Source organism: Arachis duranensis, chromosome 7 (assembly GCF_000817695.3).
Source record: "Arachis duranensis cultivar V14167 chromosome 7, aradu.V14167.gnm2.J7QH, whole genome shotgun sequence".
NCBI classification, from domain to species: Eukaryota; Viridiplantae; Streptophyta; class Magnoliopsida; order Fabales; family Fabaceae; genus Arachis; species Arachis duranensis.
In genome coordinates this window covers 77,141,038-77,168,982 of record NC_029778.3, presented here as the reverse complement: position 1 = coordinate 77,168,982, position 27,945 = coordinate 77,141,038, and the positions used below count along the sequence as shown (strand labels likewise).

Here is a 27,945-nt window from a genome sequence, read left to right as displayed (position 1 = left end):
ACACCAGTTAAGCCGAAGTACGGGGAGATTAGGATCTCTGTGGTAGAGGCTAGAACCCAAAGGCATAGCATCCTCTGATCTGGAAGATTCGACCTTGTTTGTGGCGTTTTGAGTAGGATCACCAAGGTGAATGAACTGCAGGAGCTTCACCTTCAATCAGACTAGATTCGTACTAACCCTGCGGTTCAAATTTGGAGGAGTATTGGCGGTTGCTCAAACCAGCGTCAATCACATATAGCCTACCATAGAAGAAACCATTCACAATTGAAGAAGGCAGTAATACCAGAGTTATTCCAGAAGGACAAAGCATCTCCAAGCCTTAACCATCTTCTTATCGCTGCTTATAATCAAACCTTGTAATTCCATTTTTTATTCCTTTTATGCTTTTAACCAAATCCAACAACTCTTCTATCCACCTGACTAAGATCTGCAAGATAACCATATCTTGCTTCAAACCACAATCCTCGTGAGATCGACCCTGACTCGCTCAGGTATTACTTGGATGACCCAGTGCACTTAGCTTGCTGGTTCAGTTGTACGAAGTGTGGGGATTCGTGCACCAGAATCACCATCTCTTCAAAAACTGGTTAGTAACAAAATCATTGCTCTCAACATACGATGCTCTCTGTTTTTTGCAAAATGTTGCATGAGTTTTGTTTTTTATTTTTTTTGCTCTATTTCATGAGGTTTGTTTTTCATTTTTTTCGCTCTATTACCCTAATAGAAGAGAAGCAGACACACCCAAAATTGTTGCTATTGCTTCTGGTGCATATCATAATCTTGCTCTTGCAGGTTCTGTAATAGTATAACTCTTCACACCTACTCAATTTTCTTTTATTTATTATTTTTCTTTTTTTGAAGTTAATTAATTTTGATACATTAAGAGTAGTGTAAAATTGTTTGCAGCGTCATCTAATCAAATTTGTTGTCTTATATGACCAATTAAAGTGGATGTATTACTGTGCTCCTGATCGTCTGGGATATTATTGTGCTCATCCTGTCGGTGATATTCAGCCTCCTCCTCAAACTCCACTTCCAAGCGCTTCCTGCAGGGCTTGACCCTGTCCCTCCATACCTCTCCGCGCTCTTTGGCACCCCTTTCTCTCCTGGTAGGCCTCTGGCTGTCATCTTGAACCTCCCTGGCATGCCGATGACGATCAGGCACGTCCCGGGGAAGGTGAAGGAAGTCCCTCGGCTGGCTGGTAGTAGGCTGGATGTCACTTGGTAAGTTAAATAGCCTGTGGTCATCAAGCACATGTTGCCCGGACAGGTGTCTAACGTGGCAAACCTGTCGGTACCAATCTCAATACTTCTGTGTAGGCTGATAGTCTGTGAACTGAACAGAGATCCGATGTCCCTTGTCAAATCGAGCCTTAAAACGATCATACCACTCCCGAAGCTTGGTAGGCCACCACAATTTCTTGCACTGGCTGCTCGCCTCCAAAGTGGTATTTTATTCGGTCTACGTGGTGAAACTCAACTATGTTGAAGCAGACAAGGGGAACAACAAACATCCATGTCTCCCACTCTGCATCATCCTTCAGCCACAGCGGGCAGAGGTCTTGCAGTGCAAGGTTGTTATACGACGTCCACAAGAACTATGACGTAATATGTAAGATAATCATCAGTAATAGGTGGTAAAACAGGATAAGCAATTCATATATTGGTAACTGAATAAAATAAGCTCGCTTACCTCATCCAACCATAACTGATCCAAAGCCCGATACCAATGTATGACTCTCTGCTCGTGTTGGTCCCTGCTTTACTGTGCCATACCTCTCAGTCTGTGGACACTTGCAAGAAGAACAAAGACTCAATTTATCGCACATCATATCGAATTACATAAACAAAGATGAAGAAAACTATAAATAACAGTTACCTTGCAACCATGGGATAAGTATAAACCCATCACTTAGGTGGACACTACTAGAAAAATCTCTAGTATATCCAAGAGATTAGCAAAGAAGTGCATCCTGCATTGTCTGTGGTGGCTCGATGTGCTGCAGAGCATAGGGAATGGTATGTCCATGCAAGCACCGCAGAACCCCAAGACAGAAAATAATATCTCTGAAAGTCATCAAGCAGCGGCAGCCACTGGAGATGGACCCGATTGTTTGACTTGTCAGTCATCAGGTAACCACTAATCAACAATAATATGTAGCACCTCGTGTACTGTCGGAGAATGTCTCGATCATCGATAATGGCCATCTGCTGGAGTCGCTCCGGAAGCCATGTCAGCTTGAGGGAGAAAGACTCCTTCCTCTACACACCCTGTTACTGAACTGCAGGGGCCTGGCACCAAGTAGTCGTTCAACCAACTCCCAAGTCTCGGTTTCGTACCATGTGTGGATATCACGGAAGCACCCACCCAATGGTTCTCCATGCGCGCGTAACCCGAGGTGGTACGCAACATCCTGGAGGGTGATGGTGCACTTACCCCATAGCAGATGAAAAGTGTGCGTCTCAGGATACCAGTGCTCCACGAATGCTGTAATCATGGAGTTGTCAAATACGAAGTCCCTGAAAGGCACCTTATCGCCGAAGCCAACCTTCCTCAAGTAGGGGACAATGACGTCTAGTAGGGCAATTGCATGACTCATTCACTTGGAGAGAAACCGGCGATGCCTCTAATAAAAAATAAAAAACTGAATAAAAAATCTATAAAGTTATAAAGCTATCAAAGTTAACAAAAAAAACTCTCAATAAACATTCACATAACAAATGAATTTAGCTAATAATTAGAAACAAATTTAACAAATAAGTAGAAATATTTACTTAATAAATTAACTTAAATAAGAACATTTACTTAATTAATTAATAACTTTATTAATAAACATGTATAATTAATTTAAATTAATAAATTAATTTAAATAAAAAATTATATTAAATAATTAATAACTAAATTAATAGACATCTAGTTAATGAATAACTAAATTAATAAATAAGTAGAAATAAATTTAACAAATAAGTAAAAATATTTACTTAATAAATTAACTTAAATAAAAATATTTATTTAATTAATTAATAACTAAATTAATAAACATTTAATTAATAAATAATTTAAATAAAACATTGACTTAAATAATTAATAATTAAATTAACAAACATCTAGTTAATAAATTAACTTAGATAATGATATTTACTTAAATAATTAATAACTTAATCACTCAATGTCTATCTAACAACTTACTTTAAATAAAAAAAATGAATACCATTTACTTAAGCAACTTAATTTAACTGATACCTAAACTCATACTCTATTAATCCTTCTTAACAATACATTCATCCACCTAACATGTATTGTATACTAGTTTTATAATAATATCCTAAGTATAATTACACATACATGCTCTAACATAAACAAAAATAAAACAATACTAACTTCGAAGTCAGCTGCTCCCGTGATGTGCCATGTCCCGTTCAGTCGATTAATGTCCGAATCATGTGCATCTACATGCACCATACTTGTCGAGTAAGTCGATATATAATATGGTTAGAAAAGGGTAAAAGTTGAAAAAAAAAATTAAAAAATGGGTGAAAAAGAAATCCAAACAGCGCTGTAAACGAATGAATTGTATATATAAGTCGGGTTTAGTCTTATCTCGTTTATAGTGTAAATGAGATAAAGCCGTTACACACTATATGTATAAACGTAATACGGTTACGTCATTTTGTACCTTACCTCATTTACAGTGTGTAAACGAGATAAGAAATGTGATGAATTTTAATAAAAATGCTACAAAAATATATATTTTAGTAAATAAAATATTTTTTATTTATTAAAAAAAATCCATTGTGAGAGTGGCACAGAATTTATTAGGTGTGAATGATCTTTTAGTTGATGCACACACCATAAAAATTTTGTGTAGCTTGGCCTAAATTAAAGTGGAACAAAGAAAAATCGAGAGAAATATAATATAGGTTGACTTTGACTTTGGCCACTCTTTAAACCTCTTGTTTCTTTCCTTTGCCCCAGTCAGCAGAAATGAGGATGATTTCCAAAACACCATTAGTGTTCATTATCTCTCTTCCATTGCTGGTTAATGTCCATGGTCGCTATCTACTTCCAAATCATGCTTCTGAAGAATCAGTTTCAGATGGAGTTGAAGAAGTTGATGATCATAGTGTTCACCCCAACACAACTTCTTCTTATTTGCTACTCAAAGGAATTGATGAAGATCATAACTGTGACCAAATTTACGGATTTCTGCCATGCACAAACAACATATTTGGGAATCTCTTTCTAATTTTGGTGTATGGATACATCCTTTTTCATGGAGAATCGTATCTGAGTAGAGGGACTCAACGAATCTTCAAGATTCTTGGCCCTGGTTTGATTCTTTTTGGTTTCAATATCTTTTCTATTTTTTTTTTGTTAAATTAAATAATTGATTAATTATCGTACCCGTCAAAGGCATATGTATGCTCTGATTATTAAATAATTAATATGTAAATTAATTTGATACCTATAATTATTGGATAATTTTGTCAATTTTAATGAATAACAAATTAGTTTGGATTTTTCAAAACAATTATATTACGTATAAAAAAAAAAGTCATTAATCAACCATTGAGTATAGAAATATGTATTTGATATTTCATAATTTTTTTATTATATTACTGAATTAAGTTAAAACTTTATTCAGTTCCAGTACTACTTGTGAAGAATGGAAAGATAGCAGAAGAATATGCTATGATTGGAATTGGATCATTGGCTGGATCATCAATCTTGCTTCTGACTATAGTTTGGGGAACATGTGTTATCACTGGCAGCAAAGATTTTGAGCACAGTGAAGGATCTAACTCATCATCATCATCATCACCTAAAACTCTCAAACCTTCATTCACTAGTCTGTTTCCATCTCACTCACTAAAATAGAAAGTTTTGACTCTTTTAATATAGTTATCATTGTTCTTCTTGATGTGTTAGGTCATGGCATTACTATAGATTTGGAGACAAAACAAGCAGCAAGCAATATGTTAGGTTCAACAATTTTATTACAATTATCTTATGGGACAACAACTCTGCAATCCATAATTGGTCTCATCTTTGCTTCCCTTCTTCTCTTCTTTTATTTTACTAAACAGGTTTGTCAATCTTACTATTATTATTATTATATCTTGACTTCTTGTTTAAAGAGTAACAAAATTTTGACCATATAATTCATAACTTGAGGCTAAGAGATATTATTAAAACAGGGTTATATTTATGCAACATGTTAATTGTCAACCAAAGATTAGAATAGAAAAAAACAAGTTTTAGGCAAGATGAAAAGAGAAAGAAGTAAGATTGGTAAGTATATTTCAAAATAGCCAACGAGTTATAGCTCAAATGGCATAGTCTCCTATACTCACCTAGAGGCTGCAGGTTCAATAAAGATTCCTTTTTCTACTTTCCTGACTATTTTTCCATGCAAATAATGTTTCAGAACAAAGAAACTTTCCCTATCTCTGTACTTGTCTTCCTCTCCAAATCTCTTAATATTTTTATATTTTTGTCCTAATGTAATTAACCAATGAGACCTAAGAAAAAATATGCATGTTCATGTATTATTCATGTCTAACCACAGCCAGTATTATTCACTATGTTTACAATTACTTGCAGGTTTTTGAACCTTGGCGACAGAAAAGAAGATTGGAATACTTGAAACATGATGATTTAATGTTAAGAATACTAAGTTTTGTAGAAAAGAATACTCTACAAAGGATACTCACCAAGAATGGGACTCCAAATGTGAGTGCCATTAGAAGGTGAGATTTAGTTTCTCTTTATTTTGAGGCTCTTTCATTAATTGATATTTCGACCATTTAGTCTACCATCTTTTTTCTTGACAGAAAGAATAAAAAAATGATTCTCATTTTCAAATTAAGTTTGAATTAGTGAATGCCGCAAATATAGAATAAGTTATCATGCTTGCATATCCACTAACACCAATTGAATCTCCAACAATTACAATAACCTAATATTATTACCGATCTATGTTTTTAATGTATGTATAATAAGGTGATTTATTTATAAGACAAGGATATATTACAGTTTTATCTAGATCATTGCAACTTTGTAGGTTGTACAGGGAAATAGATGAAGATAGGAGCAGTGGCATATCAGCTTCTGAACTAAGAGACCTATTGCTACAAAACAAAGTAACAGACACAAGTATCGACGAGGAGAAAGAAATAGAAGAGGTATTGAAATTTTTTGATCATGGTCATGATCAAATGATAACCAAGGATGAGTTTGTTGTTGGCTTTGCAAAGTGGCTTGATCAAACAAAGCATGATTTGGATAAAGAGTATCTTTCAAGGAAATCAATGAAGGACTTATATGAGGTAAATGTGCTGCTATAACACAACAATTTCCTTGTGCTACTTGAAAGTGATTGAAAACATTGACAGGTTTTTGGGCCATGGACTGAAAACAAAAGAAAAGAAAGAGAAGGGAAGAAACAAATCATATCTAAAATATTAAGGCATGTTCAGAATGATATGGTTGGAAGCCTTCTCAGAAATGATGGAAAACCTGATGAGATAGCCATTAAAAGGTTCTGTGATTCTCTTTCCTAATCATATACAAGCATATTTCATTTTAGTAGGAAAATACAACACATGATGAAAATGATGACATGCTCATTTTCTAACTAAGAGCAGAACGAATTCTTTAAAAATAGTCTACTACTCACAGCCTACAATAATCAACAGGTTGTTCGAAAAAATTGACCGCAATAAAGACAACTGCGTCTCGCAATCTGAACTGAAAGAACTAATGATGAACATCGCATTTGTTAAAGCATCAATGGAAGTGGAGAAGGCAGTTGCTTTAGTCATTGATGAACTTGACCATGACATAGATCAGATAATCAATGAGGAGGAATTTGTTGCTGTGTTTGAGAAATCACTTAACAAAATTTCAAGTCATGCTCCTTTTTCTGATTCTGACTCTGAAGAAGATATATATCAAGTAAGTGCATGGACAAACAAAAAGTACATAAAATTATTAACGAGTGAATCCCCAATTTTTTCCTCAATGAAGAATATAGAGGGACAAAAAAATCTACTAAGATTTGAAAATAACAAATATTTTGTTTATTGAACAAATTCATCGAATATTTTTCTAAGCTCATTTGTTTAAGCAAGTGTCGGGGGTTTCAATCTCGCCTTGTATATATAGCAATCTGTTGCCAGTAATAAATCCTTAAATAGAGTTTGGATCTGCAGCAAACTAGTCATTAACTTGTTAAGCTAATGATACAGTGGAAAATCCAAAAAGAAAAACATACTAGTATTGACTAATACATTATTTTATACAAATAATGATAACAAATTAGCTAGTCATATCAAAATTCTCAGTATTTTTTATTAGAGAGGACAATACCAAGTGTCAACTTACACTCTTTGATTGTACATAACTGGACGAAAGGCATGGGAAGAGGCAGGCATGGTGGTGGAAAATAAAGAAAGCAAAGCAATAGTAGATAAATCAATATGGGGAAGGTTGATGGCCACAACAAATATGGTGCTAGGAATTGTTATTATATGCATTGTGGCACAACCGCTTATGGAAAGTGTCAGAAAATTCTCCAACAGTTTAGGAGTTCATGCTGCCTTTGTCTCATTTGTTCTAGTCCCCTTGGCCATAAATGCAAGAGAAGCAACTACAGCAATTAAAAAAACAAGCTATAAGAATTCTAGGACTATTTCTCTTGCTATTTCTGAGGTTAGTCTCTTGTTACTCATCACTCTACACTACTATTTTTCATTTTGCTAATTAAGTATATACCAAAAATCATCTGCCAAATCAGTCATTTTTATATAATATATGTTAAAATAAAATTAAGTATATATAATTGTTAATTTGGTAATTAATTTTTTAGAGAAGTGCTAGGAGGCCAGCAATTTTTGTGGTTTGTAACTATCAATTGGTCATCAGTAGTATTTTTAATGGTGTGAGATTACATCTAATGGTGAGAGATCATTTACTTTTCTTTTGATGGTTAAGTGCTGGCCACAAAACACAAAAATTGCTGGCCCTAGACTTTTCCAATTTGTTATGTGCACTTGTCATTTTTGGTAAACTAAATATAATTACATAAATGTTTCTACTTTTTACCATTACAGATATATGGAGGGGTTCTCATGAATAACATTGTTGGATTTTTTGCTATCTCCATTATGATCTATGTCCGACAAGTTACTCATGTATTCCCATCAGAATTGATGGTCGCTACACTTGTTTGTCAGATTATAAGCGTTATTTTAGGTTGTCACTACACTTTCTCTCCATGGTCATGTGTATATGCTTATTTTGCATATTTTTTCTCCTTGGTTTTGAGTTTTTGTATTTAGTCCATGTTTACAATGATTAATTGAGACTTACCACACTTGTTAAGATTATTAATGTAAAAAAATTATATTAAAGGTTTTTTAAGAATTATTGATACATTTTTAGGATTTTTTTTCCTAAAAAACTTTAAATATTTTTATTTTGGATGACTTCCTTATCAAGACTTTTATTAATGGGAGTCACTCACATAAAGACGCTTAAAACGTCTTTTTTTAAAGACGTTTTTTAATAATTAAAATTTAACCTATATAATCGATCAAACTATATTATTTTTGTCAAAATTAGACCTAACAAACTGATTTGACTAAAAAATCGATAAATCAAATCTTGAATCGATCTAAATTAATATTTTTTTATAGAAAATGGCTATAATACTCTTATTATAAAAAAATGACTAAAATATTCTTATTATAGTCATTTTCTATAAAAAAAATTAAAATAGATCGATTTTTCGGTCAAATCAGTTTGTTTGGTCTAATTTTGACAAAAATAACACAGTTTGATCGATTATATAAGTTAAATTTTAATTATTAAAAAAACGTCTTAAAAAAAAGACGTTTTAAACGTCTTTATATGAGTGTTCCCCTTTATTAATTATTACTTACCACTTTCTTTGGATTGGGACAATAAATAATCAAAATAAATAAATTATAACTTTGTTTACTTTCAGCTGCACTTTTCTTTATTCCTAAGAAATCTTGAAGCTCATAGGAGATAAAACTCAAATTTACCGAAGTTTTTCTTTTTTCTTTTTTCCTTTTTCCTTTTTTTTTTTTGTCAGTTCGATTGATTAGAAATGAATTAGTACATATTCTTTATACATTCAACTGATTTAAGTAGTATTTTACAGTAAACATAGATATTCGATTAAGCTTATATTAGAAAAATTATATAGCTTTCCATGGACTTCAAAATGCATGATGATACTATAATCAAATTAACAATTACTGATATGACTCCACGTCTTGGTGAAATCGCCGGATCTATAATCTTGACGCCGAGACTATTTTTTATTAAATCCAATCTCTACAGTATTTTTTTAATTTTTTTTCTTTTATTAAAACGGGCTTAAGCGAAAAAAATAATAATAAATAAAGCTATCAATTATAAATAAATACTAATCAGATAAGTGGTATAATGAATTCTTCTTTAGTATCACAATAAGAAATGAACTCAATATAAATCTGTAGAAACATCACTATATTACTTTCTATTAAGTTCGGAGTAAACAAATTTTAAATACTAAATTTATAACTTAGTGTTAGTGACTTAGTGCACAACTTCTAGTGTTGTTCTTCATCCTCTACATTTCTAGTCGTTGAGTTTGTCTATTTAAATTTTATTCATTTTAAAATGGAAAGAAAATAAAATAGAATTGTCCTTTTACTTTTTAAATTGCTTTGATTTTGTGAGGAAGAAAAAAAAGGCAGCGTGCCAAGCATCATAATCTCCTAAGATGAGAATTGCAGTCGTTCCTCCGGCACGCATGTGTCATTGTGTTGCTTCCCCTATTTCACTAGGGAGATGGAAGAAGTGGATTTTGTGAAAGCTCTTGATTTTTCTTGTTCTCGGATCAAAGTGATATTTTTTGTTTTTTTACGGTATTTTATAATAGGATACGATAAAGACTAATATGTCTAGAATTAAAATTTTATTTAAAAGTTTATCGTTTGTCTATAAATTAATATAAATATAAAGTGAGATTTAAACATTAAAAACTTGTTTAAACAGATGAGTAAAACTAGAGTGATATTTAACTATTCATTTTCATTTAGTCATGGTATATAGGAAACGAGAGATTATGATTTGGAGTATTTGATATTTATTTAAGAAAAAAAATTAGTAGTTTGAAAAGAAAATTAAAAAAAATAATAATNATAAAAAATATATTATTATTATTATTATTATTATTATTATTATTATTATTATGTTCCTAAAGATCTAACCGAGTTATTTTGTTCTCTTTGGTCATGAGTATGTTCCTTGATTGAGCTATATCTCGGCTTCAATAAAACATGGCGGCTGAAGAACTTGTAAAAGTACTTTGACGTCCAAATTAGTATCTTCAAATATTAAAGAAGAGAGAATGAGAGAGTGAAATCAAAGTATATGTTTTTCTTCACTTGCCATTTCTATACTTTTTACTTCTTCTTTCATAATTAAAGAGTAGAAATGCCCGTTAGAAGATAGAGTTCGATTTTTTTGAGATATCCGATGTCATTTTTTTCGGATATATGGTTATCTATTATTTCGTTGATGTATTTTCATTATGCTATACCTTTATTTTTTAACTAGTCTTTTCCCAGTCCATATGCGTACTAAGTAATGCTGGTATCTCTCTAGCCAAATTATATGGACAAGCGGCTGATCTTTAAAGAGAAGTGGTTGAGATATAACATCTCTATGCACGAAATACTTTGTTAGGAGTATTAGCCCCCAAACTCAAGCTGTATCTGAGCAATATTTTGAAAAATTGAAAAGTCTAAAAAATATTTTCATGCGCTTAATTAAATGTCATTTAATTGATTTGAGACATAGCGGGAGTTTCGATGAACCCCTGTCCATTTGATGATGTAACCCTTTGAGTGATATGAATCAACGACCTAAATGCACAGTGGATACTATTGCTTCAGACTTGCATTGTAACATTGTCACACTTTTTGACGGTCAGCATACATTGTTGCTATTAGATCATCTGCACATGGAACTTAACACAAAAATGCACAGTGGATACTATTGCTCTAAGAGAATTCAAAGATAGTCTACCAAGAATAATATTATACGGGCTAATGTAATTAACAACTAAATATTGGATGTCAACTATTTTTCATCTAGGGTGTTTTTCCAGTGTATTTTCTAACCATATGTAACCAAGGATAGGAACTGTTCTCTAGAAAATCTGACTAATTCTCCATATAAGGGTTGCATGGTCTTGTCACATATTTTCGTTCTCTGAAAAGTGGAATAGTATAGAATGTTGGCGCTGTTGCCGGGGTCCAGCCAGCAGTACCTTCCTTACCAAATGATCGCCAACCTCGATGGAAATTACTACCAGGTCATTCCAGTTTGGGTTATGTGAACGAAAATTAGCTTGTGTGAAAGTTATATCAGTTATGTCGAGGTTTGACGTTGTGTTGATGCCTCCTTTAACTGTTAACATAGCTCAATAACTTTATTTTCTGGCCAATCTCGTGGTGCATCCTCCTGCAAAACCTCCTGAAATGCAGTTGATGACACTCCGAGATTGTGATGGTTGATTGGAGTTTGGCCAGCTGTCCTTATCCTTGGCGTTGGAAGGTTGGTGGCTTGTTTCTTGTGCCAATTGGAGCGAGTTTTCTTCTTTTCGTATCCTTCCGTCAACATATTTGTCCAAGAGTCCCTGCCGAACTAACCTTTCTAGCAAGTCCTTTGCCATTATACATTCCTCGGTAGTATGGTCGAACTTCTGATGAAAAACATAGTGTTTCAATTTGTCTGCATACTTCTGATCTTGTTATGTTCCTGCTTTCTTTGGTGGTTTGATGAGTTTGGCATGGAGAAGTTCCTTTATAATATCTTCTTGCGTAGTGTTGAACTAGGTGTAGGTGTCAAATTTAGGAGTCAACTTGAATGGTTTCTTGTTATCCTTGCTATGCTGAGCTTTGTTGAATCTTTCCTCCTCCCGGCGAGGATGTTGCCTTTCAATCTTTCGAACCTTCTGGAGCTCTTCGATTTCATTTGTCCTATGATTTTTTCTTGAAATTTTGTTAAAGTCTTCGGTTTGGCTACTGTTATAGTTTCATGGAATTTCCTAGGGTGCAATCCACTTTTTTAATGCATGTAAATGGACGTCGGGAATTTTCATGGCGGCTTTGAAAAACCTAGTCATGTAGTCCTTCAAGCTCTCATGTTATTCTTGTTTAATAGTGTTAAGATAGTCCGAGCTGTGTACATATATTTTTATAGCTGCACCATCCAAAGAATTTGGGAAAGAACGACAAAGTATAGGGTCAGAAACACCGTTCAAAAACATCATTGATTGGAATTTAGTGACGTGAGTATAGGGGTCGTCGAGTCCTTCATATGGTTTAAGGGTGGCTGGTAATGTGAAATTTTTCGGCATTTAAAATTTTATAATGTCCTCGAAAAAAGAATTTGATATCGTCCTTCTTCCCTTTGGAAGTGCTGTTTCCTCAGGTCGAACATCTGAGTATTGCTCGTCATTCTGGTGATCTCTTTTGTCACGCTTTCCATTTTGATGTTTAGCCAATAGCTCAGCCATCCTTTGAACCTCAGGTTACGATTCTGCGTTGTTAGCTAACATTTCGGATTGTGACAGCTATGGGATGCCATTCTCAGCCATGATGGTTATTTTGCAGGAGCAATTATAGTGAGGTTAATCTGTTTCAGGCCCATGGTGGACGTCAACTGTTCCGTTCCTGAAGATCTAACCGAGTTACTTTGTTCTGCTCGATCACGAGTATGTCCCTTGATTGAGCTATATCTCGACTTCAGTAGAACATGACGGATGGAGGACATGCAAAAAGTCCTCTAGCACTCAAATTAATATCTCAAAATATTAAAGAAAAGAGAAAGAGAGAGTGAAATCAAAGCATATGTTTTTTTTGTTTAATTACTCTGTTGGTCTTTATAGTTTTGTGAAATTTTTAATTAGGTTCATATACTTTTTTTTTTCTTTTAGAGTCCTTGTACCAAATTCTTTTGTAATTGGGTCTCTATACTTTTTTTCTTTTATTTGGATTTCTACACTATTTTTTTTTAATTGGATTCTTATACAATTAAACTAATTACTGTAAAAAAGAACCTAATTAGAAAAATAGTGTAAGAATCCAATTAAAAAAATATATAAAAACCTAATTAAAATTTTCACAAAACTATAAACAAACAAAATAATTAATTTTTTTTTTTACTTGCCGTTTTTGTACCATTTATTTCCTGTTCTATAGAGAGTAGATTGCCTCTTAAATGATAGGGTTCGATTTTTTCGAGATATCTTATGTCACCTTTTTTTATATATATGGTTATCTATTATTTCATTGATGCATTTCCATTACGCTATACCTCTATTTTTGAATTACTCTTTTTCCAATCTACATGCATACTAGCTAAATAATGTTGGTATCTCTGTGGCTGAATTATATGGCAGGTAGCGATCTTTAAAGAAAAGTGAGCAAGGTATAACATTCATATCTATCATTTTTATAAAATTATAAAAACAAAATTATTAAATAAAAAAAAAACCAAAACGGAACGCACATTTTTCCAAACTTGGAACATTGACGTTCGTATTTCCTTTTTATGATTCCGAAACAGTTGGACTTATAATTTCAAAAAAGGAATAATTAAGATTACATACTTTTCAAACAATACAATCAAATAAACTTTCTAAAACATTGAACTTATTTCCTTCCTTTATCGGTGGCCAAATTATTTATCGTTATTCAACATCTATAAATATGATAAAATGATAGCATAAGATAATGTCAGTATATTCTAATTAAATTAATTTATGGAGAGATCATAATCAGTAATTTTCATTATTATTATGGTTGACTATTGATATTTGTTACAGAAAAAGAGGTACGGCCACGGTTACCACACGTTGCGGTACGCTGTCTATGGACACGGCGTCGTGTTGCCCATCCTTCTAGTTCTCCCCTAACATTGGATGCTGACTTTTGAATTTTGATTGATCGCTTTCCATTTGGACCCATCTCAACTGAATCATCTACCCTCCACAATATCTAATTCTATTCATGATCCAAAAAAAATAAAAAATTTCCTAAGTTTATCAATTGATATACAGGATCCACATGGAGGATCCAACAATTTCTTTACAAAAAATATTAAAGGATTATTAAAATTTATTATTGTTATTAATTAATTAATTATTAATATTTAAAAATATAAAATAAAATATATTATTAAATTTATAAACTAAAAAAATTAAATAAAAAATTTAATTAATAACTAAATAATAATAAAAAATTAAATTCTAATAAATTTTTAACATTTTTTTTACTAATAAAAAAATATTAAAGAATTTATTATTTTCACCAACAACATTCTACTCTTAGTCTTAGACGGTTTTTCTAATTATTTATTGTCTCCCCTTTTTTATAGTTTATTTACTAAGTATATGATAGGCATAAAATATTAAAATTTTCTCATAAAAATTATTTTTTTCTAAAATTAGTAATCAGTCAATAAAATAAATAAAAATAAAATATTTAAAGTGTTATGATCAATAGAAAAAGTTATTCTAATATTTTTTTGTATTTTTAGTTTCAGGTAATAATATTTAGTGTAAAATAATAAATAAATCTCCAAAAAATTATATTTCAAATAAATTATTCTTTAAAAAAAATATCAATAACATCTTTTAGAATAGTAAACGTAAACTAGTTTAACTTAAGGCTTTTTATTCTAATTATATGAGCTAATTTAAAATAGTTGAGCTACACATTCATACCTTATTACATCCAAATTCAACCAAGTAGGCCCATCACAAAAAAATCACTCTCATTAAAGAGAGCATGTACACGCACCAGAAATCTCAAAAACGTTAACCCTTCTTTTCACGCTCTAATATGAAAGACCATTCATATCTCCTACTCAAAACTGCAACAAAAGAATTTCAAATCTCTCTCAAAATCTCTCAAAAATATTTCAAATTCTCTGTGGAAATGACTGCAGAATCTGGTTGTGCGTTTAAGATCATCAACAAAAAATACACAAAAAAAAGAACAAAGATTTCGCAAGGTACTGACAAAACTATTGTTATTATGTTCAGTTAATTTCTTAAAAATCTCGCATTTCTACTAGTTCAGTTTAAGGTTTAGTGGATCGAGTTCATTCATTTAGTAGTTCGAGTTTCTCTGATTCCATTTTTTCTTTTTTTTTCCATAACTAGGGCATCGAATGAAACTGTGCTGTTAGTTTATTGGTTCTGATAAATAATTCGATTCATCTCTTAGCTTAGTTGAGTTCATTTGCATACAGAAATGAATTGAATGTGTTTTTCTTGCTAACTGAGTCATTATGACTTTTTGTTAAAATCTAAACTAAATCCGGTTCATTTGTGAATTAACTGAGGTTCACTTAATGATGCTGTTAAGTATTGACCAAATTTGTTATACCTTAAGAAATTTAGGTTCATTTCTTAGTTTAATTTAGGTTCATTTGGTTTGGTTTCGCATGAATTTGATGAACTTATTCATGTAGGGTTGTTTAGTTAGTTTTTGTTCAAATCTAAACCAATTTCAGTTCATTTGTAAATTGGCTGAGGTTTACCTGATGCTGCTGTTAAGTATTGAACAAAATATTTATTCCTTAAGAAATTTCGATTCATTTCTTAGTTTAATTTACGTTCATTTAGTTTTGTTTCGCTTGAATTTGCTAAACTTGTTCATGTAGAGTTGTTTAGTTAATTTTTGTTCAAATCTAAACCAAATTCGGGTCATTTGTGAATTAACTGAGGTTCACTTGATGTTGTTGTTAAGTATTGACTAAATTTTTTATTTCTTACAGCAAAAATAAAAAAGAAGACTATCTCAAAAAAAGAGAAGTCACATTACAATGTAAGTATATACACATTAAATCAACTCAATTTTTGTATTATAAATATATCATATAACATAATGTTTCAAATCCTTGCAGAAAATTCACGACTTGAGATGCTCAACGAGATCGATAGCTAGAGTATTCGCTGACTTGATTGAACAAAGGAAAGTTATTGTTGACGAAATGAGATTTGGTGCACTAAGACATATCTTAGAATTGAATGTCTAGCATAAGCTCTCGAGGGAACTGATTTCTTGCTTTGATCTCTATCAGGCATTCTTGGACATACGCTATGAAAAATTTCCATAACCCATGCCAAGATAGGACATGCACTGGGTTTAAATTCAGGCGATATTAACTTTCCAATTTTTATATTAATTTATTTATATTAAAATATTTTGGTGCTGGTGATAAGTATTGACCAAATATTTTATTCCTTAAGTAATTTCGGTTCATTCCTTAGTTTAGGTTCATTTGGATACAAAAATGAATTTGATGTATTTTTATTGATAATTGAATTTTTTTAGTACTTGTTCAATATATTAAAATATTTCGGTGTTGGTGCTATAGGGGATAATTTTTCTAAAAAAGTTGTGTACAATAAACTGACTGACCAGCAGAAGGAGATTATTGACAACTTCAAATGTGCTACTTTGGTATCTTTGACCAAATCTGTGACGGATATAAGTATTGAAGGAGAAGAGAACTTGTTGAAATTCAAGACGACATTCATCCTCTTTGTCCATAAATGCTTTTTGTTGCCAACAACAATAAGCACAGTCTCCCCGGTCCGTAAGCCACCTGTCCTTCATGTGGAGAAAGTTCGATAATGAAATTGGGTGTCTCATGTGCTAAGCTTCCTAATAAAGGGGATCAATGTAAAATTCGAGAGATTAGTAAATAATTAGTTAATAATTATTTATTAATCAAGAAAATTAGAAAATAGAATTTTATGGTTTAATATGATAGAGAAAATTAAAACAAGAATTTCGACACTAATTTTAAAGAATTTGGCTCAAGATTGAGTCGAACGGGCCGAATCGAGCGAACCGGGCCCGTATTGGCCCGAGGCCCAACCCAACCAACTAATTATATGAAGAGCATCAGCTCTTCTTCTTCCCCAAGTAATGAAACACGTTGCTGGTTGCATGAGGAGAAGGAAGAAAACTCCATAACCCTAACCTCTCATTCAACCTCACATAACTTTTGATCCGGAATTCCGATTGACGAGCCATCAGCGGCCACGCATCCATCTCGGATTCTCTACAAAGCCCAGTAATCTATTAGGTAAGGAAATAACTTCTCAACTTCAATTTTCTCCTTCCCCAATTTTTAAATTCAATGTGAATGCATGTTGAATTTTGTGTAGTTTCGATGTTTAGGGTCGAATTAGCTTGCAGGTATTGTCGGATTTAGCTCATTAAAGCTGTGAGAAAGGTAAGCACCCTCATACCCTTTGTGAGATGTTGATTTAGTGAATTCTATATTGATTATAGTGATAATTATGATGTTAGATTGAAATTGGTTATCGGTTGGAGTTAATTTGAGAAATTGGAAGCTAGAGGATTAGCTTTGGAGGCTGGGTATCATTGGTGGGGGGCTGAAGTTCTGGAGCTTGTGGTTTGCAAACGCTTAAGGTGTTCCGGGTTATCAGAAAATCAGCTAAGGTATGGTTTCGATTTCTTGTAATTAAAATATAATGTGTCGTGAAGACTTAGGCTAGTCGACCGTAGGATAGGATAAATATGTGAATTGTTGTTATTAGTAAATAATGAGGATAATTGTTGAATTTGATGTATATGAATGTTGAATTAGTTGGTTGGATTGATTAGTTATTGTGTGAGCATGAGATGTGGATTTTGATGTTTGATATTGAAATTAATGATGAACCAGGATGATGATAGCTTGATGAATAATGAGGTATGTTATATAGATTACGATGCACTTGAGGTGAGAATGATGATAGTTGGGTATATGATTGTGAATTGAATGTGAATTTTGAGGTTGAGTTTGGTTAATTGTGAGTTAAAGTTGTTAAGCTTATTGGGGTTGTGTATTGGGGTACTATGAAATGAATTGGGCATTGGAAGGTGATATATATATGATAGATCTAGCCTTAGTGAATGGTTTTGAATGATTATGAATGGATATGAATGAATGAGTTATAATGAATTTGAAAATGAATTTGTTTTGAGCTTGACCTAGCAAGGTTTGTGGTGGTTTACCGCTTGCCCAGTATCGAGATGTATGTGGGGTTTGTGGTGGTGTACCTCCCACATGTTTTTTTAAAAGAAAGAGAATATTGTGTGGGATTCGTGGTGGTTTACCGCCCACATGTGTGTGTTGTTTTTCCTATTGAATATCTTGCGAGGTTCATAGTGGTGTACCGCTCGTAATAGTGGGGTTCGTAGTGGTGTACCGCCTGCCAGGCAGGGTTCGTGGTGGTGTACGGTCCCCCAGTTTTCAAGAGGACGATATCCAAGTTAGCTATCGGATGTGTCAAATTCTGGCAAAGTAACTGACATGTGAGCTCACGGCCAGTAGGAAAGGCATGCATCATATGCATTTATGTGGCTTGTTTGGTTTTGCACTACTTGGGTTTGCTTACTTGAATATCTATGCTTTTTTGCCATATTTTCTATATTTAAATATCTACTTGTGCTTGCCTTGTCTGCTTTGTTTGTTTGTGCATCGGTTTTTCGGAGGATTGGAGAAAGGGATGATGAGTTTAGGGGTAAGTTAGGATTTGAGATGGAACCAAGAAACCTTAGATACATCACCCTGTTTATGGTTTAAATGTTAGTTTTAAGTTTGAATCTATTGTCGGAGTTCTAGGATTGCATTTGGCTTTCTCGGGACATTATATGTTAGTTATGTGGGTACCGTTACCATGCTGAGAACCTCCAGTTCTCACTCCATACATATTTTGTGGTTTTCATATGCAGGATGTGAGACACCTCACCGAGGCATACTGGGAGCTTTCTGAACCGAAGAACTGTTCTTTTGGGAGTTTTATTTTGGTAGAGTTGTTATATAATTGTATCACCACTGTATATATGTTTGATGTTTGTCCCTCTTAGAGGTTGACTTGGAGAAACAGGTTTTGTGAATAGTATTTTGGGATTCCTTAGGTATATATATGTATGTACGTATATATGCTCTGGCCGGTTTAACTTCACGAGCCGGGTCAGGAGCTTTGATATTTGTATCCTTGGGATTCTTTTCCTATGTATATGTCTTTCACTCATATCTCGTCGGTTTACATTTATCGCTTATGCGAGTGATGCGCTTTTCTGTTCAACGTTTTGTTTTAAACTTTCCTTCAAAGGATCCTCGTATAAAATTTCTTTCAACTATTATTATGTATATATTTTATTTTTAGATGTCGTAATACCTCACCACCTCTGCTTTATGACTCGAGTGTAAAGTTTTGTGTAGTAGGATGTTACAATCAAAGCCCAGAGAAACTTTTAGTTTATGGCTGCATCTTTGCATTAATGATAATATATTTTCATGAAACGAAATTCTCTGATTCAGAAGCATATGATGCTCCCAAGCCACCATGGGTAGCATACTGGACACCGAGGAGACTAGTCGATCAGATTGCCTTTGAGGCAAAAAATAAAATGGTAACAAAAAAAATCATTTTCCTTGAAGTTTTAGTTCAGGTGCTTGTAAATTATTGTGCTAACTAAATAAGCTTCTATTTTGGGGACTTCTGAAAAGAGCAGCATTCAGGGAGGGAGAAAAAGAAGAAAAGAAGGAAAAATGAAGGAAAAAAAGAAGAAAGAAGAAAACAAACTTGTTATTCTGCATTCGTCTTCGGAAGAAGAAACTGTTTCTGAATATGAGTATATTTCTCACCATCACTTATCGAAAACTATCTATTTGTTTAAAGTTTTATATTGTTCTTTTAAAAAAAATTTTGTATGTATTGCAGAGAAGAAGAAATGGAGAAAACACCACCAAAGAAAAGAAAATAACCACAAAGAGTGGCAAAGAAACAAAGCAAAAAAGGAAGATTCTTCAGACGGATTCGAAAAATAAAACTGAACCCGAAGATGCGTAAGATTCAGAAATGATTATTTTAATGTTATAAATATATATTCTGTTTTTATTGATTGAGGTTTTTGTCTGCTTGTTCAAATCTGAAATAATTTATGTTTATTTGTGAATTAATTGAGGTTCACTTAATAATGCTGATAAGTATTGATATTTTCAGTTCATTTCTAAGTTTAATTGAGGTTCATTTGGTTTAGTTTCACTTGAATTTGCTGAACTTGGTCATGTGTACTTGTTCAGTTAGTTATAGCTCTAATATTTGTCAGTTGTATACATTCAATGTGGTTTTGTTGATGATTGAGTCTATTTGACTACTTGGTCAAATCTGAAATAATTTCAGTTCATTTGTGAATTAACTGAGCTTCACTTGACTGCTTGTTTTCGAACATGGATTGTATATTCAAATCATTTAAAAATTTAGGTTCATTTCTTTCTGAATTAAGATTCATCCAGATTTTAAATCAAAACTTTTTGTATGAATTGTCAAAAGCGAAGAATTAGAGGAGATGAGTAAAAAAGAAAACAAAAAGAAAAAATAAAGAGAAAAAATGACAGTTCTGCAAAAACAAATGGTGCTCCGGATGAAACACAGAGAAATGACTGGGACTCGACGGACGCGCGATATGATTTATCACAGACGTAAGATTAAGTTTCTTATATAAAGTTTTTCCTTTCTCTGCTAAGTTTTCGTAAAACCTGATGTAATTTCTTTGGTTTTACTGAATAATATTTATTTTTTTGCTTAGACTGTCCACTGTAAATTTGGGCAGTGAAAGTGAACTTGTGTTTCAAACACAGACGAGTTTGGGACAGTCTGTAAACGCATCGAACAATACCAAGTAATTTCTCTTAACATTTATTTATTTCTTCTACTTTTAATTAGAATATCTTGGTTGATGATTTTAATTTCATATCTTTTTTATTAGAAAAAACCCCCTAAATCTCCAGTTACATTTTTTACAAGAAAAAGATGGCATAAAAAAGAAAAAACAGATTTTACAACCTCCAACTATGTAAGTTGAAATAGTTACGTTGGTCTTTAAAATTTAGGTAATAATTTTTTTAAATTATTGACACGGAATTTTATTTACTATCAGTAGCCCAATAACTGATCGTCAAGAACAAATCCTTGTAGTTTGAGAAGAAAGTCAGCCTCAACCTCTGGATATGTGAGTTTTTTAATTTACTTTCCTATTCTAATCAATGTGCAGATTTCACTTAGTGCAGATTTTCAATTTATTTTCCTATTCTAATCATTCAACATTAATTCCTTTCTTGTTTACCTTTATTAGAGTTTCTATTGCAATGCTCTTCCAAGTTCTCTTGTAGAAGAGCTAAAACAACAAAAAATCTTTATTTCTGTCTCCTCAGAAACTCAAACAGAAGAAGTTTCTATTAATGAGTAAGTTCTACTTAAAATACATTTTATTAGTTTTCATGCTATATAATAATAATTTCGGTTCATTTTGAAACATATTAGTATATAATCCAGCTACCATCTCCAAACTCAACAACAAGTCCATGTAGAAACTTTGGCAAGGGAATTAGAGACAGAAGCTCCTGTAAATGAGTAAGTTTTACTTAAAATTCAATTTATTAGTTTTGATGCTATATAATAATAATTTCAGTTCATTATTAAACACTTTTCTGTTTAATCTAACTGCCCTCTAGAACCTCAACAGCAAACCCACAAAAAAAACTTCAGCAAGGAAATCAGAGTAAGAAGCTCCTATAATAATAATTTTGATTGATTTTTAAACATCTAGCTGCCCTCCGAAACCCCAACAGCAAGCCTGCGAAGAAAATTCAGCAAGGCAATCCGAATAAGAAGCTCCTCTTAATATGTAAGTTTTACTTAAAATCCTTTTCATTAGTTTTGATGTTATATCATAATGCTTTTTTATTATTTTGAAAACTTTCCTCTGTTATCTTGCAGTTTTTTCCATCTTGGCATTGGAAAGATGACTTACCTTCATTCAGCCCGAGCATAAATCTACCGACCTCTCAACCAACAGTAACACAACTTGGAAAATTGGTAGAGGCGGTGATGGATACTAGGATGACAGCAGCATTGTAATATGTAGAGGAAACAAGTGCAAAGCCAAGTTGGAGTACCCATGAAAAGTACAAGACTTCGGTGAAAGAAAACAAAATAAAAGAAGAGCTTAGGGAAAACTGTTATCAGTGGATGACGCAAATCAAGATTGACAAAGAAGGGGCAAGCAATGAGTTTGAAACCATATTCATGTTGGACCACAAAACTCATTTAGAGGGGAATAGATGCCACTTCTTGTCTCTAACACCCAAACAAGACGTAGAAAATACGATAAATTCTTCTGTTATTATATTAACATTAATGATTTTGCTAAAAAATTATATTCCTATATATCTAATAAATTTTAGTCCTATAGGTGGTCTCTGCATTGTGTATGATTCTCAACAACAAAAAATATCACAGATTTGATGAAGAAATACACTGCGTCCCAACAAATATTTTGGTAAGCCAAATTTTTTATTCCTTAAGTAATTTCGATTCATTTCTTAGTTTAATTGAGGTTCATTTGAATTCAGAAAAGAAGTTGATGTGTTTTTGTTGATGATTGAGTCATTTTCACTGTTTGTTCATATCTGAAATAATTTCGATTTATTTGTTTGTTAATTGAGGTTCATTTGATATTGTTGATAAGTATTGACCAAATTTGTTATTCCTTAAGTAATTTGGTTCATTTATTAGTTTATTTTGGTTCATTTTTTAGAATTTCATGTTGGGGAAGCATAACCATGAATACATTGATCCAAACACTAAGAAGGCCTACCAGATCAGTGAATTTAAGGACTACCTACCTTTTCTTGAAAAAAAAAACTAGCATCCCATCTATTTGTAAGTTGTTATTTCTAAAACTTCTTTAATAATTCTGTCGTTTGCTATCATTTAGACTGAAATATTCTATCATTTTCCCAAACATTAGATGTTTGCACCAATTTGCCATCGAGGCCATTGGTGGTTGTGGATTGGTGATATTTAGAAGAAGGTCTTTCGTGTGCTTGACCCCATAAAAAAAAGATATACCTGAGGAAAGAATAGTTTTGAATAAATTTGTTATAAGTTATTTACATAATATATATTTTTGTTGTAAGTTATCTCTTATTTCTAGCCATTTTGCTCTAATTAAATCACATCAATCACTTTTTGTGCCTGATTAAGCATTGTTTATAGGCTTAATTTCGTTCAATTATTACTGAATTGAAGTGCACTTTTTGTATCCTTTTTAGGAATTAATAGTTTCCCAAATGAGGGGCTATGCTGGGACAAAACTTTTAGTGGATAACGAAGAGGACGTTGAAGCACCATATATTATTATCAGCGGTCAACAAACATGGTATCAATCTTCCTATTATTCTTTCTTTGCTATAGTACTATTATTAATATGTTTTTCTGTACTTTTCTGTATCTGTCCTATTAATCATATTTGACTTTCTTATTTCTTTCTTAGTTATGATTGTAGAATATATGTCATGAAATGGCTGAAAATAATTGATCCCAAAAAAATAAAAAAGGGAAAATATAAATGTAAAAACTGGAAACAGATAAGTATCATTAAACATAGTTGGTCATCTACTTCTAAATTAATAAATTTCTGTTCATTTCTTAGTTCATTTGGGTTCATATTAAGTAATTTCTTTCAATTGAATTGTAGCAAGAAATATATGCTTTTAGATGGGAATATGGTCCAACTATTCTCTTGGACAAGGTAAAATGAATTCAGAGACAAAGTTATCAAGGCATCTGAAGGCATAAGAATCCCAAAGCCATCCGCTGCCTTCTCAAGTCCTTATTGTAAATTCTCATCTTAGGATATAGAAAGTAAACATGTTTAATCCGCAAAATCGTAATGAACACTATTTTGTAAGGAATTGTAAAGAGACAAACCTTTCTTTGACTTGTTGTAAATGTTAATGTATATATTTGAAAATCTTTTCTTAAATTTCTTTTGATTTATTTGTTGAAAATGTCTGGACTGTATTGAGATCACATTAATTTAAATGAATCTAGGTTTACACTAAATAGATTGAATATATTTATCAATCCTCAAGATTGGCAAAAACACAAATGAACCGAAATATATCCTAAGAAACATTTAAATTGTTTGCCACAACACAATTGCAGAAGCAAATTTGAAAAATTAGAAAGTGACCATTCAATAAAACATAATATAAATCAGAAATTAATCCTCATTTTCATCAAATGGAAAAACATTTTATGACTAGAACTCAAATGAAGCAAAATTTAGACATACATGAATCGAAATGTATTCTAATAAACACCTAAAACTATTTACTACAACGCAATCACAAAAACTAATTTGAAAAATCAAAATGTGACTATTCAATAAAACATAAAACAAATAAAAAATTGACCTTCATTTTATCAAAGGAGAAAATATTATATGACTAAAACACAAATGAACCAAAATTTATTTTAATAAACACCAAAACTTCTATCATCCTCTTCCAGGATAATTTATGTCCTGTGCATGATAAAGACTGGAGCTTGACTGAATCATTAATCCACCATCTAAAAGGTTCAACTGCAAAAGAAGTAAATCGTATATTAGCAAATTTATTAACATGCACAAACACATTTTTCCTAATCAAAAGCAAATCAATATTACCACACTTAGAGTTGCCTTTTTCTTTTTCTTTGATGCATTTGCGATCTTTTTTTTTCATATTCGATCCTAGTCTATTCTTGAGACATCCTCTTGTTCTAACACATGGGAAACTTTGAAGGTCGTTAACATCATTCAACGTAACGTCTTCGTGAGATAACGAACATTTACCTTTACTTTTGGCTTGATATTCTTGCATCTTAGCCATGACATTATTAAAAGTCCGATGCAGAATTTTAGTCAACTCCTCATATTCTGACGCAAATTCACAAATATTGTGCAAGCGAAACACCAAATCGTCAAATCTATTGCTTCTTAGCTCCAATAAAGGCTCGTTTTGGCTGCTCTTGATATGTGTGTGCCTTCTCTTTACGTTCTTACTCCAACGTTCTAATATATATTTCGGTACCAACTTTATTTACTTGCTCAAAGATTGAGGCACTCATGGAATGATGACACAGTATACCCCTTGACTTAAATGATAAGCACTGGCACTTTACTTCATGTGATATCACATCATATGTAACAACAAACTTGTTGAATGTTGAGTTAGAAATCTGCTCTACAACTTCATATGCCATAAAACTTAGAGCAGACTGCGTTGATGTTGTGATGCAATTCACCTTTTCTCTAAATTGTACTTGAACTTTCCTGAACTTCTCGTTAGTATACACGTGTTGAAATTGAGCCTCTATTGGTAATTTTATTACACACGGTATCACAGTATGAAAATCTGCAGCATCAACTTCTCTCTCTTTTTGCTCTCTGCTTCCTAGGCAATTATCATATTGCTTTACAAATTGAATCAAGGAGCTATTGCGTGTAATAAATTTGTTAAAAAAAGCATGTATGTTCGACACAATTCGAAAATCAGATAAGAAAATGAATAGAAAGTTATACTCGTTTGAACCGAAAAAATAACAACATGAATTAATTCGAATGAAATCATGGTTACCTGAAAGTCACTTATTGCCTCCAACACCATACTTCATGAGAAAATCATTCCAATTTCTGTCAAATACATCTTTCGTAAACGAGTTCCAAACAACATGACTCATCTCTTGTTCGATTTCTTCGTGTCGCTTCTAGCCATTTAATTTACTTGGGATCTTCTTCATGATATGCCAAATATACCACTGGTGAATTGTTGTTGGCATACAAGTCTCAATAGCCCTTTGCATCGATGCATATTGATAGGTAAGAATACATTTTGGCGTCTTTCCTCCCATGCAATGAAGCCAACATTCAAATAACTATTTGAATGACTGAATATCTTCATTTTTTTTATCAAAGCACATCCAAAAAGTGTCGACTGACCGTGGTGATTCACACTGACAAAAAGAACCAAAAACCAAATTGTATCTGTAGTAGACACCAGAAGGAAAATCCGTTATGAACCGAAACTAGTTATGCATATGAATCGAATAGTATATCACAATGAACCGAAATTAGAACGAAAAAAATTACCTGTTTGTGTTGTAAGTCGTATCAAATGAAACATCTTTAAAATACTCATATGCAATCTTACTTGTTGCATTAGCCCAAAATGCATTTTTGATAGAGTGATTAACTTCAAGGTTAAGCTCAAAACAGAAATTTTGATTTCTTCTCTTTTATTCTTAATAAGTACTTCCCAAATTTTTTGGCATTATCTTGTTCAGGAAAATTCCGTACTTTTCTTGTAATGTAATTCCTCATATCTTTTTCAATAAAACTTAGTTCACGATGACCACCCACTACTGCTACAAATGACTGATATGTTTTACTCGATATGATTTCGACTTCCTCGATATTTTTAATGGTACAACGTACAAATATGCTTAGCTCCCTGTGTTATTTAAGTATCTCTGCTTGATCTGCACACAGCAAGAATGTGAATGATTCAGAACAACTTTAGAAATGATCCAAAGACCAACGTCCTTCAATATATGTACATAAATCCTGGCTGGACAGTTTATTCCAGCTAAGGGGTTTATCTTCAGAGTTAGAGATATCTTGGATTTTCATTTCTCCCCTCCGAGTGGTGTTTCTTATTTTCGTAGAAAAACTAGCAAGTTTGGAATAATCTTTGTAGAACTTTCCAGATTTTTCAAGTATCTTGAAAGTCATCCCAACCTTTGGGACAAATTGTTCATCGATAATACACATGGATTACAAAATGAACTGAAATATTATCATACACAAGACCATTGTGTAATAACAAATGAACCGAAAATTGTGCATTATATGACTTTAGAAACTATGCATTCTATCCAAATTCAAATTGATAAGCAACACTGGTTTTAGTCAAGAAGGATAAAATTATTCATTATCACTTTATTCAATTATATTCTATTCCATTTAATTCAAAATTGTTGAAGAATGAACCGAAATATATATTATAATAAGAAGATCATTGTGTAATAACAAATAAACCAAAAAATGTGCATTACTCAAATTCAGAAACTCTTATATTCTATCCAAATTCAAATTAATAAACAACACTGATTTTAGCAAAGAAGGATGAAGTTATTCATTATCACTTTATTCGATTGTATTTTATTCAAATAAAAATTGTTGAACAATGAACCAAAAATATTATCATAACAAGATCATTGTGTAATAACAAATAAATCGAAAAAATGTGATTATCAAACGTCGTCCACTTGTTTTGATAAGAATAATACATTCGATTCAGAAGAATAATACATTGTTCGATTCAACATAAATACAGATCGAAATTTGAAGAGAAAGAGAATAACACATTTACTATTTTAAAAAATTTTATTAATATTTTTTATAAAGACTAATCTGTCTAAAAGTATAAATTTTTAAAGATTTATTTACCTCTTTATTCTAAAATTTATTTCAAATTCATAAGATAAAAATTCAATAGGATGGGGATGGTGAATAGAGCAAAAGATAACCTTAGTTTACACGCCAAAAACGGAGAACGGAATTAAATACGTGAACTCTATATAACGACGACTAAAGTACAGCGGTAGCTTCAACTTCCAGTTTCAGAAATCACAAGTACATTGTACACAATCACAAGCACAAGTACAATCAATTAATAAACTACCATCGATAATCGATTTCTTCAGGATCTTTCACTCGAATTCGATAAAATTAGAAAGAAAAAATCGAATGTTCTAATTTACTTCATAAATAAATAAATTTATAAATAGATAACTCTTGAGAGTCAATAATTTTTTTATATTTTAAGTTATTAATTAACTAGTATAAATATTAAATTATCTTTAATAAATAAATTTTATTAATTTATGTATATAAATTTAAAAAATTATAGATATAAACTATATTAATTTA

General features: G+C 32.1%; 1 protein-coding gene across 3 annotated transcripts; it reads left to right on the top strand.

The window, feature by feature from the left end:
• The first annotated feature begins 4,610 nt into the window (after nucleotides 1-4,610).
• Nucleotides 4,611-8,415, top strand: LOC107459512 (sodium/calcium exchanger NCL). 3 transcript variants are annotated; one of them, XM_052251427.1, is made up of 8 exons: nucleotides 4,611-4,850; nucleotides 4,931-5,088; nucleotides 5,606-5,751; nucleotides 6,075-6,330; nucleotides 6,397-6,542; nucleotides 6,700-6,958; nucleotides 7,418-7,714; nucleotides 8,116-8,415. In XM_052251427.1, exons 1-8 carry the CDS (start codon nucleotides 4,694-4,696, stop codon nucleotides 8,341-8,343), a joined length of 1,647 nt encoding a protein of 548 aa, XP_052107387.1. In that variant the 5' UTR covers nucleotides 4,611-4,693; the 3' UTR covers nucleotides 8,344-8,415. The 3 variants fall into 3 exon arrangements, with proteins under 3 accessions (XP_052107387.1, XP_052107388.1, XP_015933224.2); XM_052251428.1 differs by having other exon boundaries at nucleotides 4,612-4,790; nucleotides 6,066-6,330; XM_016077738.3 differs by having other exon boundaries at nucleotides 4,612-4,850; nucleotides 6,066-6,330.
• The last annotated feature ends 19,530 nt before the right edge of the window (nucleotides 8,416-27,945 follow it).

Bases quoted from the DNA above. Each gene is read 5' to 3' on its own strand.
- LOC107459512 (XM_016077738.3), top strand. From the start codon at position 4,694: ATGATTGGAATTGGATCATTGGCTGGATCATCAATCTTGCTTCTGACT. The intron at 4,851-4,930 runs GTCTGTTTCCAT...TTGATGTGTTAG, and splicing joins TCTCAAACCTTCATTCACTA to GTCATGGCATTACTATAGAT. The intron at 5,752-6,065 runs GTGAGATTTAGT...GCAACTTTGTAG, and splicing joins AATGTGAGTGCCATTAGAAG to GTTGTACAGGGAAATAGATG.